General features: G+C 39.7%; 1 protein-coding gene across 4 annotated transcripts in view; it reads right to left on the bottom strand.

Moving 5' to 3' along the window:
• Positions 1-26: 26 nt before the first annotated feature.
• Positions 27-13,229, bottom strand: part of slc8a3 (solute carrier family 8 member 3) — a 136,992-nt gene continuing 123,789 nt past the window's right edge. For 2 of the 4 annotated variants that reach the window (XM_085392521.1, XM_085392519.1), the window contains 4 exons: positions 11,289-11,413; positions 10,773-10,872; positions 8,822-9,094; positions 27-5,186 (listed from right to left, as the gene is read on the bottom strand). In XM_085392521.1, coding sequence (XP_085248647.1) covers positions 4,810-5,186; positions 8,822-9,094; positions 10,773-10,872; positions 11,289-11,413 — 875 coding nt within the window. In that variant the 3' untranslated portion in view covers positions 27-4,809. The remainder of the gene's footprint in view (positions 5,187-8,821; positions 9,095-10,772; positions 10,873-11,288; positions 11,414-13,229) is intronic. The other 2 variants (XM_085392517.1, XM_085392520.1) reach the window with 2 other exon arrangements.

Raw genomic sequence — 13,229 nt, 5'->3', positions numbered from 1 at the left:
TATGAAGCAGCAAACAAAGACTTCATTTATTTTGTGAGTGGGAAAGAAAATGATGGATTTATTGAACTAAGAATGATACAAAGAAAAGAAAACAAAAGAAAAGGGAAAAAAGAGTTTTAGATTCTCAAGGAGGCTTTGATTTAATGTTTTCCAAAAAGAGTAATATACAGACATTGACAATAATCCTTGTTAGAAGTTGCTTCTTATCTGCTTATGGTTGTGTTTCCTCAGTGCTGACTTTAAGAAGTGTCAAATATAAATTTGGAAGATTCTGAGGTTTAGAAAAATGCTAACAAAGCAGTTCCTCTACTGCCGGCTCTTGGTTTCTTTAACAGCATCAGGATAAACATTAAACCATAAACAGCAGGCAATTTGAGGTGTGGCTAAACAACCTAATACTCGAAATATGCTTTAAAGCTGCAGTTACATGATATGTACTGAGATTTCTTGTGTTGTCAAACTCAACTTAACACAAGAGCCTTGAAATCTTATCAGAATTCTAATGAAATCATTGGTTTGTTGCTGGATTCCTGGTGATTTAAATGAGTGAAACCAATGTTTGCATATGAACCAGAAAACATTTTTTTTATTTCACAGAAAAAAAGAACAAAACTGTTTAATCTCAAAACACTTTGGAAATTTGCTTTTTTATTTTTGACATCTCATTGCAGGCCAGGAAAACATACCCATCCATTAAAACGTGCCCCTTTTCTGTTACACAAAAACAAAGTTAAAAGAACAGTATTCACCTCATCAATGAAACCTTCCACAGTGTCTTACAACATCATCAACCACTAGTCCAGTTACTGCACGGTGATATTTCAATGCCATCCTATAGACAGAGAAGAAGAAAAAAAGACTGGTGCCTTCAGAAGTGATTTGTATGATTATGTTTTTAAAAAAAAAAAAAAATTTTTTTTACAGACTTAAGACATGTATTAATACGACAAAATGACAGAACCAATTTTGAGTTGCGTCCCCGTGACGACAACAGCATCATCATCATCGGCGTGCACATCATCTGTGCACACGGGTGTGAAGAGGATGCGCAGCCTGGCTTCGGCACGGCAACATGCACAGCACACAAACACACACTGGCCAACGTTTCAACTCAATAAGTCCTGGCAGATAAAACCAAAAACACAACCAAATGAACAATATAAACAGCCACTAACGGCAGGGATAAAAGGAAGAACACTGGCACTTCCTTTTGTTCATGAATACCTGTTCAACTGAGGACCAAAATATTTCCTGTTGCAGGATTTTTACAAAGGGACAGATAACAAAGTGACCCCCTGTGACTTGCAAAAAAAGAAGAAGAAAGAAATAAAAACTTCACACTTCCACTGGCTCAGACGAAGCGACTGCAGATAACCTGTAGATGAGATGTGAGAGTTGTATTGTCATGCTTTTTACCCCCCAGGACACCCAAACTGTGTCTATGTAAACATACACTGAAAGTTATGTACATTATCTGTTTTGTGTTGCATCTGAATTGGGACAGCAAGCCCCTCCAACTGTCCTCCCTATTGTGCAGCAGTGGACCCATCGCTCTTCATTGAATATATGCGTATGTGTGTTTATATGTAAGAGAGAAATAGTGTGAGGTGAGCATGTGTGGTCCAGGGCCAGGAAAAGAGCATCCGATTCAGCCACGAGACGTATTTACAACACTGCTCACCACAAAGGAAGAACACTGAGGAAGAGGAGGAGAGTGCTGAGAAATTAAAGAAGGAACAACCACAGGGACTGGAGATTGACATCCCCCTTGTGGAAATACAGTGTTACTGCCATTTACTGTCGCCTACTCTAAAAAAACGTTTTTTCTTTCCAATATATTTTTTCTTTATATACTTTAAAACAGATGTTGCATCCCACCTCCTCTTTGGTAATCTCTTGGGTGATTTTAAAATTAGCCAAGAATCAATTCCCACATACACTTTCAAATTATTCAATAAACATGTTTTCTGACACTTTGGGAGTTTCTGTAGTTTTTTAAACTCTTGTTTTAAAAACAAAGCACCAGTCATGTGTTAAACGTAGTTCATTATTAATATCGGGCTACTTTCAAATCCAACCTGGAGCTACCTGCTGCTCTCACGCCCACACCAACAGCTCTCGATGCTGAGCAGTTTCACCCCAAACGGAGAACCGCTGACACTTGCTCTTTACATAGTGACTACAGCAAAAGGAGGCCAAAATTATGCAACACATACAAAACTAATACAGTAATAATAATTCTAAGGAAGGATACATTTGTAGACTTTGGCAAAGAAACATTTAATTACTTCAAAGCTGCACTAATGACCATTTCTTAACTATGAAATAAATTTATGGAAAGTGTATTGAAATGAATGAAGTATTTTAGCAGTTTTAGTAACTGAACATTTGTGCTAAATGCCTGCAATTAATCGGAAATGAAGCTAGCCTTCTGCACACGTCAGGTAAACAAATTTTTCCTTTAAATATTCAGTGATAATTCAAAGAAAGTGAAAACTCTAAAGCTATTACATACTTTATTATTTCAGCCTTCAAGCTCAAGTAGATTATAAAAGATGGTCAAGTCCATGCATGAACTGAACAGCAGGGGGTGACTTTTGTGGATGTATAATGAGCAAGAAGAAAAAATAACCCTGAAATCCTCACTCTGTAACCCCAGTGAACACTTAATGATGAATTCATGGGCTGATTGCTAGTTTCAGGTAATACTAAATAAAACATGAAGTTTATTCTCTGAGTTATCGATGGGGGATTATCCAGGATATCAGGAGTTTGCTGTCAGATGTTTGCTCATCATCTCCTGGTTTGAAACACAGAGAAGACAACAGCAATAATGCCCAGCTCATGTCATCATAACGAGACCAACCAATGGATGATGTGAGGATGGATATGCCCATCATTAACAGTCGACGATGGGCGACATTGCACTCACAACCTGGTGGCTGGTTGCAGATTAGGTACCTAAATGTTCCACTCTAAATATTAGACTTTGTTTTTTATTGGTTAAAGTAATTTCAAGGGTGTCTGTAGACCTCTGTAAATATATGTAGTTTGAATGCTTGAAGGACCTAAAGCAGGGATGTCAAACCCATTTGACATCATAGGCCAAACATAGCCCATTCTGACCTCCAGGCTTTAGTTTGACACCTCTGCTCTAAATGACACGGTTGACATGGATGGATTATAACTCTAATAATAGTCTTTTCTAAACTTAAACTTGTCTGCTTTAACCAAAGTGTCACAGAAAAAAAATCAGTGAAACCCCACAAAACCTATTACCTTTGAAGGACCTTTTCTAATGTAACCATGTGATGGTGAATGAAGGGCATCTGGTATAGCTAAAAAGCTAAGCGCACAACCAATCCATAGGAGAAAGCTTTTTGTGATTGTACAGATACCTGAAAGAGAGATCTTAGCCAAATTCAGTGGGTATGTGCTCCTGGAAAGCCCTTAATTCCATGATTCCAATCAATTAATGAAGCTTAAAAAAATAGATAAATAAATAAAAGCTCATGCACCATATAAGAAGGAAACGCTCACGTTCTTCAGCAGAGCAAAGAGCTGGTGGTTGTGGGCAGCTGCAGCAAACGCCTTTCCCTCCACAGGCACTCTGTTCAGTCCATAACGACACCTTTTTATTGGCCTTTTGCACATGTACAAGTAGAATTCTCCAGAAGTCGAACTATACAGCAAAGTGCATGGAAGGAAAAGTACAAAAATACCTCTGAATTTATCTCTGCAGCAACACGTTTTTTTGTTTTTTTTCCTATTTTCAGATTTCTGATTGAAAAGGTGAAAACTTGAGTGAGACCAAGATATCAGTAAATAAATAAAATACAATGTCATACTTTTACCTAGGCAAGATACATAACTCTTAGAAATGTGAAGACATCGTTCCATTATATAGTTTATCCCCCACCCTCCCCTCCCACTTAGCCACAGCCTCTGTTGTTAGAGCAGAAGGTGACCACATTTAAACAAATATTCAAAATATACAGAAAATATGGAAATATATTATATATAGATACGTTTAGAGTACGGAAGTAATGTTCAGGGCAGTTTGACCATGTTCACGGTGTCCACCTCTTCCCCTCCTGTTTGAATGGTGACTCGTCTGCCAGTATGAACGGACGCTGTCGCTGCTGATTTTCCTCTTCGTGTAATTTCTGACAACTCTGCCGTGCTCCTTAGGAAACTATGCAAATAAAAATAAATACTATGAATCCATCCCACTGTCACTCAACAACATATTCCCATTTTCACTATAATCATTTGTTACTCCATAGATCTGAAAATAGTTCTTTGATTCCTCTTTGTGTCCTTGTGTGTTCGTTTTTTGTTTCTTTTATTTTTTGCATTTTTATCCCCAAAATACTTTTTTGTTTTTTAAAAAAAGTCATTCTCGTCAGATGTTGAGAAAAATATAGACCTCTGATTAACTCAACCCTCTCCGGATATAAGACTGCAGTCTCTTCCAGTGGAATGCAGGACCACCTATTGGCATCGCCATCTTCTGTACTCGGTGGTATCCCAATCCCAACTGTAAGCACACTCACACAGGCTCAGGGTCGCTCTTTATCAGCCAGGCCTGTCGGCACTAGAGGGCAGGATACACACCTCCAAGCATCCTTACAGAAGGGGTTGAGAGAGGAAGAGGAGTAGGGAGGTGTAAAGGAAAACCCTCTCCTGTCCTTTCCATACAAGATTGACCTAAATTCCACAGTGAGAATTCACTCTTTTACCTCTAAAGTTGTACTTTAAACCCCTGTATGTTTGTATTGTGTCACACTGGAGTCTTTTTTTGTTTGTTTAGAAGCCCTCTATATGACAGTAGGCCTCCAGACTGGAGAAGAGAATGTAAAGAAACCAGAGGCTGAAAAGGAAGGCTGATGTGGCCAGTCTGTGTCCCCGGGGCCCGCCCAGTTCTCCTCCGATGTGGGCCCGGCGCCGGTAAAGCAGCACCGAGATGGCCAGGAAGGCGAAGATGGTGAAGAGAGTGACAGAAAAGGCCAGCGAGCCGGCCTCCACCACAAACGGCTTCCCTTTCATGTGCCAGTAAATGGCCGCCACTGACCAGGCCATGCCGATTCCCAGGAAGACATTGACTGCGTTGCTGCCAGTCACATTCCCAATGGAGGCGTCTGCGTAGGTGTCCTGGACTGCTGCTACTTTACTGGCAAAGGTGTCTGTAGAGAGAAACCATCTGTCATGAATATTTTAATTTGATTTAATTATTTTAAATGTTGTGGATAAATCACAAAAGCTGTGATGGTGAAAGCAGCTGAATTTAAACACGAACTAATTGTGCTGGTGGGCAGCAGATTAGTGACGTAAAGAGGAAGGTAAGTACACTGTAGACCAAGTTATTTCTGCTCCATATGATACCAATCAGTGCAATATCCCCACAGCTCTGGCTATGAGTCATCCACATGTTGTTTAGTCTTTTCAGAGGTTTTGGAGGGGCAGCCAATCAGAAGAAGGCTGCCTTAATGGGAAGGAGAAGGGAGCTAAAACTGCTTATTCTAGACAGAAGTTGAACTGAGGGGCTGCACTAAGGCTCAGTGTAAGATAAATAAAGAAATGAGAATGAGCACAGGACAATGAATAGGCTTTAGAGTTAATGCTCTCTCCTCATTCATTTATGGTAATGGGAAGGCATTTTCATAGCCCTTTTCTAATCTTACAAACCTTTTGAAGCGCAATACAAAGCTCTACAAATTTGATCCTTTTCACATATAAATTCATACAGCACATTTTCTATGCACTTAAGAATTTTATCTATTTGCATTTTGAATTACTAATTAACCTGAGATGCACGCTCTTTATTTTGGACTGTGGGAGGAAACTGTGGCAAATCCACACAATAACAAGGAGAACACGCAAACTCCACAGTGTGAGGCTACAGTGTTGATCACAGCAACAGCTTCAAATAAGCGCAGAAAAAATAAAAACATTTTATGGCATTTCATTTATACGTTTTCTAGAGCAGTACATATATGTGGATAAAAGAGTTAAAAGAGTCTTAACAAAGCTAATCTTAATTGCTTTGACTCAGTACTGGTAACATTAGATTTTGATTGAAATGCTGCTAAATCAGGTTTGATGGGCAGAACTACATGAAGTCAGCTTTTTAAGCAAATCCAAGCATAAACCGAAGGCCCAAAAATAATGACAACAACAGCAAAACACAGAAAAGAAACACCCTCTCAAAGCTGCTGGGATTTCCTGATTATACATAAGGTGTCCGCTGGAGTAAATTTCCTGACGCTGTGGGTAATGACACAGTCGGTAAGTGTTACTTTTCAGTTTGCAGAGTTAAGGCTGCAAAAGAGTGTATTTAAACCCAAACCATGATCTTTTCCTAAACCTTCAGTCCTGTCTGACAAACATCTGACTTACTCCACCGCAACCCTTTCAACTTCTTAAAGCAGACTTTGTAACTCTGCAAAAAAGGCAAAAAAGGACAAAGTAAACCTTGTTAATAACTTCATGTAACAAATCAAAGCATCTGATTTTGATGAAGATTTCTGAGCCGTGTTTAACTGTCATCTAGATTCTTGTAGAATAGCAGTTGATATTTTTAAAAATGGAAACTACGTTTCCCACAAATTGTGAAAGGCTCTTCTGTGAGCCAGGCTTGGTTGTTTTAAAAAAATTTATATCTATCTAGATATATCTATCTATCTATCTATCTATCTATCTATCTAGATATAGATATATCTATCTAGATATATCTATCTCTCTCTCTCTCTCATATATATATATATATATATATATATATATATATATATATATATATATATATATATATATATATATATATATATATATATATATATATTAGGGGTGCAACGATACACAAAATTCACGGTTCGGTTCGGTTCGATACTTTGGTGTCACGGTTCGATATTTTTTCGATACAAAAAAAATGTTCATGCATTTTTAATTTGTCATTTATTAAAATTATAAATATATATTTTAACTCAAAAGTACAGTTTTTAAATTTAACCCTAACCCTTGTGCGTGTTTTTTATTTTGACAGCGAATGCGCACCTGCGGACCACTTATGTGCAGCCCTGGTTATTTAGCTCGTCATATTGCAGCCACAGAAATTCTTTTGTCCATGAAACCATAAAGCTGCACTTTCTTTTTGCCTTATAGTCTGATTTGTCATAACTTCTCCGTTTTGTGGTAAGCTTTTCTTTGGCTGTCACTTCTTCACCCTGACCTGTCTTATTTGGCTCAGAAGAAATGAAATATATATCCTGCTGCTTTTACACACGCACTCACATAAGCTCAGCGATTCTCTGCGCGATCAACCTCTCACATGTTTAAGCTGCGGGAGATTTCACTTGTCATGTTTGCATAGTAAGTTAACGATTAATAAGACGATGTCAGAGGAATTGGTGCACAAATTATCATCACTCACAGATCAGTGCTGTCGCTCTCTATACACAGTTCACACGATTGCAAAGTGAAAGCAAAAAAACAAGCGCAAATTCAAACGCGATTTCAATATGTCACATATTGACAGTGGCTCACCAATGCCAATGACATAATTACCCAGCTACATTTCTGAAAGAATGCAAAAGCATTGACATATATTTTTCCTACAATAGCCCGACGGGCAGGGAAGAGATAGATTTTGGTAGCCCGACTGAAAAAATCGCTAGCCCCAGGACGTCGGGCTAGCTATATTGCAAGCCCTGTATCTGATTGAGGAATCACTAATCTTTGGAAAAGAGAGTTTATTACAGAGAAATGTCTCTTTCCAAAATAAAAGCTATACTATCCGCTTCTTCTGGGCTATATTCTCAGCAGCATAAGGAGAATCATGTGCTAACAGCTGTCTAAATGACTCGGCTAAAGTTAGTAGCATGCTTGTTGTTTTTGTCTTTGCACTAGGATGATGTCGGCGTAAATGTGCAGTCATATTCGTTGTGTTCCCACTAGTGCTTTCAGGTTAATCTCGTTGAAATGACCTTAACGCCACAACACGGCAAATCTCCGTTAAAGAGCTACCGCCGATCGCCCCGTGCATGGGGCTAGACTGCGCTAACACACTAGTTCCCACCCATGTAATTGAGCATTGCACGCACATCCAACATACTGTTTTACTTTAGTCCATGACTCGCTTACCTTCAGGGTCATGTCACATGAAAACCAAAATAATTCCAAACGCCAGATCTGAATGAGGGTGGGGGAGGTGCCCTGCGCTCTTCCTTCTGACTATGCTGTCTGTGTTGAGCGCTCAGTGGATCTGCGCTCGACAGTGCAGCCTAGGCGGAGTAGTCGAATGCAGATTCACTGAGCGCTCAACACAGACAGCATCGTCAGAAGGAAAGTTGATAAAATAAATTACAAATTTTGTATTGTTCGATACATATGCGTACCGAACCGAAAGCACTGTATCGAACGGTTCAATATCGATACGAATATCGTTGCACCCCTTTATATATATATATATATATATATATATATATATATATATATATATATCATATTAGTGCCACATATAGGACCTTTAATAGCAGAAAATGCTGATGCAGTGAGAGTTTTTGGTGACATATTGTTCCTGTCAGGGTGGAAAATGTCATTTTGGAGTAAATAAGATCAGCAATCTTGATGACAAAGCATGTTTACTGTTGGAGCCCATGAAGTCACAATTTTCATAACAAAAATATGAACCACATATCCATCAAGCGACATAACAAATAATGAACACAATTTCAGAGCCCAGATTTGTATGTAATAAAAATTTGTGTATTGAAAATGACACGTGCTTTTCAAAAACAGTTCCTTCTGCTACTCTTGAACTCACCTGGGACTGAGGTGCCGAGTGCCACAAAAACCACAGCAGTGACTGAGTCCTTTAGGCCAATAGTGCAGCCGAAGTGAGATGCCAGGTCGCCGATGACGGCTGTGAGCAGGCCGATTATAATGATAGAGATGGTGAAACACGCCCAGCCATTCATGTAGTCCGTGGGAGGAACACAAGCAAACAGGACCTTCCAGAAGACGGTCAGGAAGTGCATGACGTAGTCAAAACAGGAAGGAAGCCTTTCTTCCCCTGTGTCATCCTCATCCTCATCTCCTGGGCAGAAGTGGGGCCGAGCAGGGGGAGACAGAGGGGGAAAATAGGATGACAGGAAGGAGCGGAGGGAAAAATAGCAGCATATGGACAAGGATAAAGAGACAGCCGTGAAGCAGGAGAGATAAATATTAAGTGAGGAGACAGGGAGCAATGAAGAAGAGAGAGACAGAAGATGAAGAAGCAAAGGGGAGTATGACACAGAAAGAAGGATGACAGATGATGAAGCAGAAAGTTGAGAGAGCGAAGAGGATAAAGAACCAAGAGTTGGAAAAAAGGGGTGAGATAAAGGATCCATAAAGTAAGCAGATAAGGGATGACAGAGGGGAAAGAAGAGAACAACATTTACTTAAATGACATCTCAACTTATTTCTCAGTGTGAGACAGAGAGAACCATCTATCTGTTTGTCTGTCTGTCTGCACAGTTGTTTACATAACTAATCACATGGAAGAAACTTAATACATTTGGACACTTAGACATAAAGACAACCTGCTGAAGCTGAAAAGGACGAAAGGACAACAGGAGCAAATACAAATCCAAATTTTAATATTCCAGAGTGATAACGGAGGTCAAGCAAATGCAGACTACTAACACAGGTAGTGCAGAAAACTGGTGGGAAGGGAACAAATTTCAGAAGGATGGATGAGAACTGATGATTACAGATTAAAACAAAAACCTATTGCAACAATAACGTTAAAAAAAATTTCAAAACTACATTAGATATTAGAAAACTCTCATGAACTCTCCCTAAACCAAACTACGAAGTAATTCTGGGCAGGTTTTAACAAGGTTTCAGATTTACACTCGAAATGTAATTACGTTCTGGTTTGAATGACATGTTTCAATCACACTGTGTTTTGGTCAATTAGATTTGATGTTTTCTCTTGTTTAGTGAGCGTGTCAGAAGTGTTACCCAGTTAACAGTGACATGGATGTAAACTCTAGCATATTAAAAAAGCAGTGCACATAGTACTATAAATCAGCTGCCCTTGCAGAAACTCTGGGGTAACATAAGAGGGATTTTCAAGGGATGAACGCAGCCCTTTTGATTTGCAGGATGGCCAAGTGGCCAGAGAATGCTCCTTACGAGCGCATTCAGATAAAAGTTTCATCTCAGCAGCTGAAAATGTCCGTGGATACCCTACTCAGGTGAAGGAACAGGGTACTCTCTGTGTCCCAGCGCCTCAAAGGCAACTTAGCAGAAAGGCAGGGACACTGTCAGGACTCAAAGTGTCAGACTACGTGAACTGCATGCATTTTTCAGCCAGTGGTGGATCATGAAAAAATAAAGAGCATTGCAGGATTTAATATTTCAGCAGCAAAGTGACAAACCAAGGCCTTCATGGCGCTCACTGTTGTGGCTTGACGTGATAGATGAGGTATGTGTTATGTACAAGACATTATTCAAGAGCTTTGCTTTCACCGATATGAGTTTTTGCAAACAAATAGTGGCGTCTATATTTTTAGACTGAAGACTGCGGCAAAGCAAACAGTGCTGCCAGAGTCTTCGCCTGATTAGACTCTTTCTTTATGTTAAATAATTACACAGAAAAACGCATAAAAGATAAATGGCTTGGCTTTGTATACCTTTTGCCTTTATTGTCATACATAGTCACATATAACATCTCATACTGAAGTAAAGTTTGGGTTTTACAGCCCACTAAGAGCGGATTACATTACCTGCACTGACTGTAATGGCCTCCATGAACTGCTCTCTCCAGGAGTTTGTTCCCACCACCAGAGCCAGGTTGGTCTTCTTGATAAGCTTATCCACTGTGCTCTGCATGACACGACACCAAAACACAAATCAAATCCATCCGTTATTTAGCCCCAGAGTTTTTACTCTGCATCCATGGAGCCTCCTGAAGAAAAATACTCGAGCTTCACCACACGATGGCAGTGCTTTCCAATCCCTGATGACAAAAACCCGTTTAAAGCATGATAAAAACACACACACACACCAGAAACAAACATGGAGGGTATATTTGGAGGGCAGAGGATGCATTAAAACCAAATCACCTCCAGAAATAAATCTATGTGGGATGGGAAGCCTCGGAAGAGAAGCTGAAATTAGAAATATGTAGCTGTTCTTTTATGCAAGGTCGCAGCTGGATTAGTTATTATGATCTCTGTCTTACTACAACAACCATGTATGCGAAGCTATCTTCACCTTGTTTGAAGAGTAACCTTTCCCACCTTAAATTCATACGATTCCTCAATAATGACTTCTAGCTTGGAGTGCTCTCCCAGCACCGGCTTCCCCATCTCCGCGATGCGCTTGGCTTCCTCCTCGTCAGAAGTCAGCTTCCTGTCTGGTACATCTGAGCAGACGGTGCAGGAGGGAGCAAAAGACAAAGGAATCAAAGTGAGAAAGATGACAATCAGAACAAGCAGACGCACAGCTGAGCATCGTGTGGTGTTGCACTTTGGAGCGCACAAACAAAAGATCAGAAGGTTGCTTTATTTAGAACTTTCATATTATGCTCAGAAAACACTTTTTATGTGCGGTGTTCAAGTTACTTCTGTGTCAAACTAAAACAGTCATTGTGGCAAAGCATTAAAAGTCTCTCTGCACTGCATTTGGTGGTGAGCCAACTTAGTTGTTTAAAGGTTAGACAAACGCATTCTTTATCGATCACAGCAAAAACTCAACCCAGGCAAATATTGGGTGTAAACATTTTCCATTTTGCTTTCAATGATTCTGTTTTTATCCACATGTGCTGGACTTTACAGCAAATTTCATACTATAAGTCAGCACTTCATCAGGAAATCTGTCATGCTTTCTTATTAGTCTTATAGGTATTTACTGTAAATTCCTCCATCTCCAAAAACATTGTAGCTTTTGGTGAGCTTTCAGTCTCACTTAAGCTGACTGCTTTATAATCAGAATCAGAAAGGGTTTTATTGCCAAATGTTGAGCCGTATTTGACGTATAGACGTATTTGGTGTATTCCAGGCTTTAGCACTCAGTATTTCTTGTATTTCAGAGACACAAGTCTCAAAAGCTCAGCATAATAAACCTAATACAGTATAACTCTGCATGTAGCTACATGATATGAGAGGTGAGAAAGGGCATTCCCTGCTCAGTGTCCACATACTGGCTTTAAATGATATTACATGATCTTTACATGGCAGAGTAGAGCTTGTTCAGTTGTCAGTGAGATGGATGTTGTTGGTCTGCAAATTCAGTGGCTGATATGATTTTTACAGTTGGGAAAAGGTCAGCAGATTCATCTCAATGACAACAGAGTAGATCCATACACCGACGAAGACAGCTTGATATCGAAGAAAGTTCACGAAAATGAGTGAGTCTTAAGTTAGAATTATTTTATCAACCTTAGGAGGAATAATGAACTTTTAAGGATTTGACAGCTCAAGCTACAGCGCTCTAACAACAAAGTCCAGTAGGACGCTTTTAGAAGTATCTATTCTTATTCCTTGCTGTATTTTCTGTTATCCACACACTGTTCCACTGGTGGATGCTACAAACATGGCTGAAATTCCACAGAAGTGCAAGTAATTGAGAGATAAAAGCTAAAAACTAAACTTTATCTGACACATTGTTTTTCTACTCCTGTCTCTGTGTGATGACAGTGATAGTGGATATGCTTAATACAGTAGAATACAGATTCTACAAGTCTCACTTAGTTCATGAAACTACAATCAGAAAAAGGCTGAACAAGTATGGCTTATTTGGAAGGAGGACACCTCCAAAGAAGACCATGGCAGGACAGCTTAGGATTGCAAAGCTGCGTATGACAAAACCAATGTGGAGATATTTGGATGATGAAAACCAAACACAGCTTATCAGCACAAACACCTCCTACTAAGGCATGGTGGTGGTTGGGTGAGTGTTTGGGCTTGCCTTTCAGCCGCAGCTCCTGAACACCTTACAGTCACTGAATCAACCTGAATCAACCATGAACTCCTCTGTATACTGAGGTATTCCAGAGTCAGATATGAGGCAGTCTGTCTGACAGCTAAAGCTGGGCTGAAAGTAGGTCATGCAACAGGACAAAGATCCCAAGCACAAACAGAATGGCTCAAAAAGAAATGAATCAAGATGCTGCAAGGGCCCAGTCCAGACCTAAATCTGGCTGAAGTGCTGTAGTGAGACCTTAATAGAGCTGCACCTAA

This window comes from Rhamphochromis longiceps, linkage group LG19 (genome assembly GCF_057381845.1).
Source record: "Rhamphochromis longiceps isolate RC_006_pf linkage group LG19, R_longiceps_female_GT1.1, whole genome shotgun sequence".
Classification (NCBI taxonomy): domain Eukaryota; kingdom Metazoa; phylum Chordata; class Actinopteri; order Cichliformes; family Cichlidae; genus Rhamphochromis; species Rhamphochromis longiceps.
Note: the sequence above shows the minus strand (reverse complement) of the source record. Positions and strands in the feature narration are given on the sequence as shown.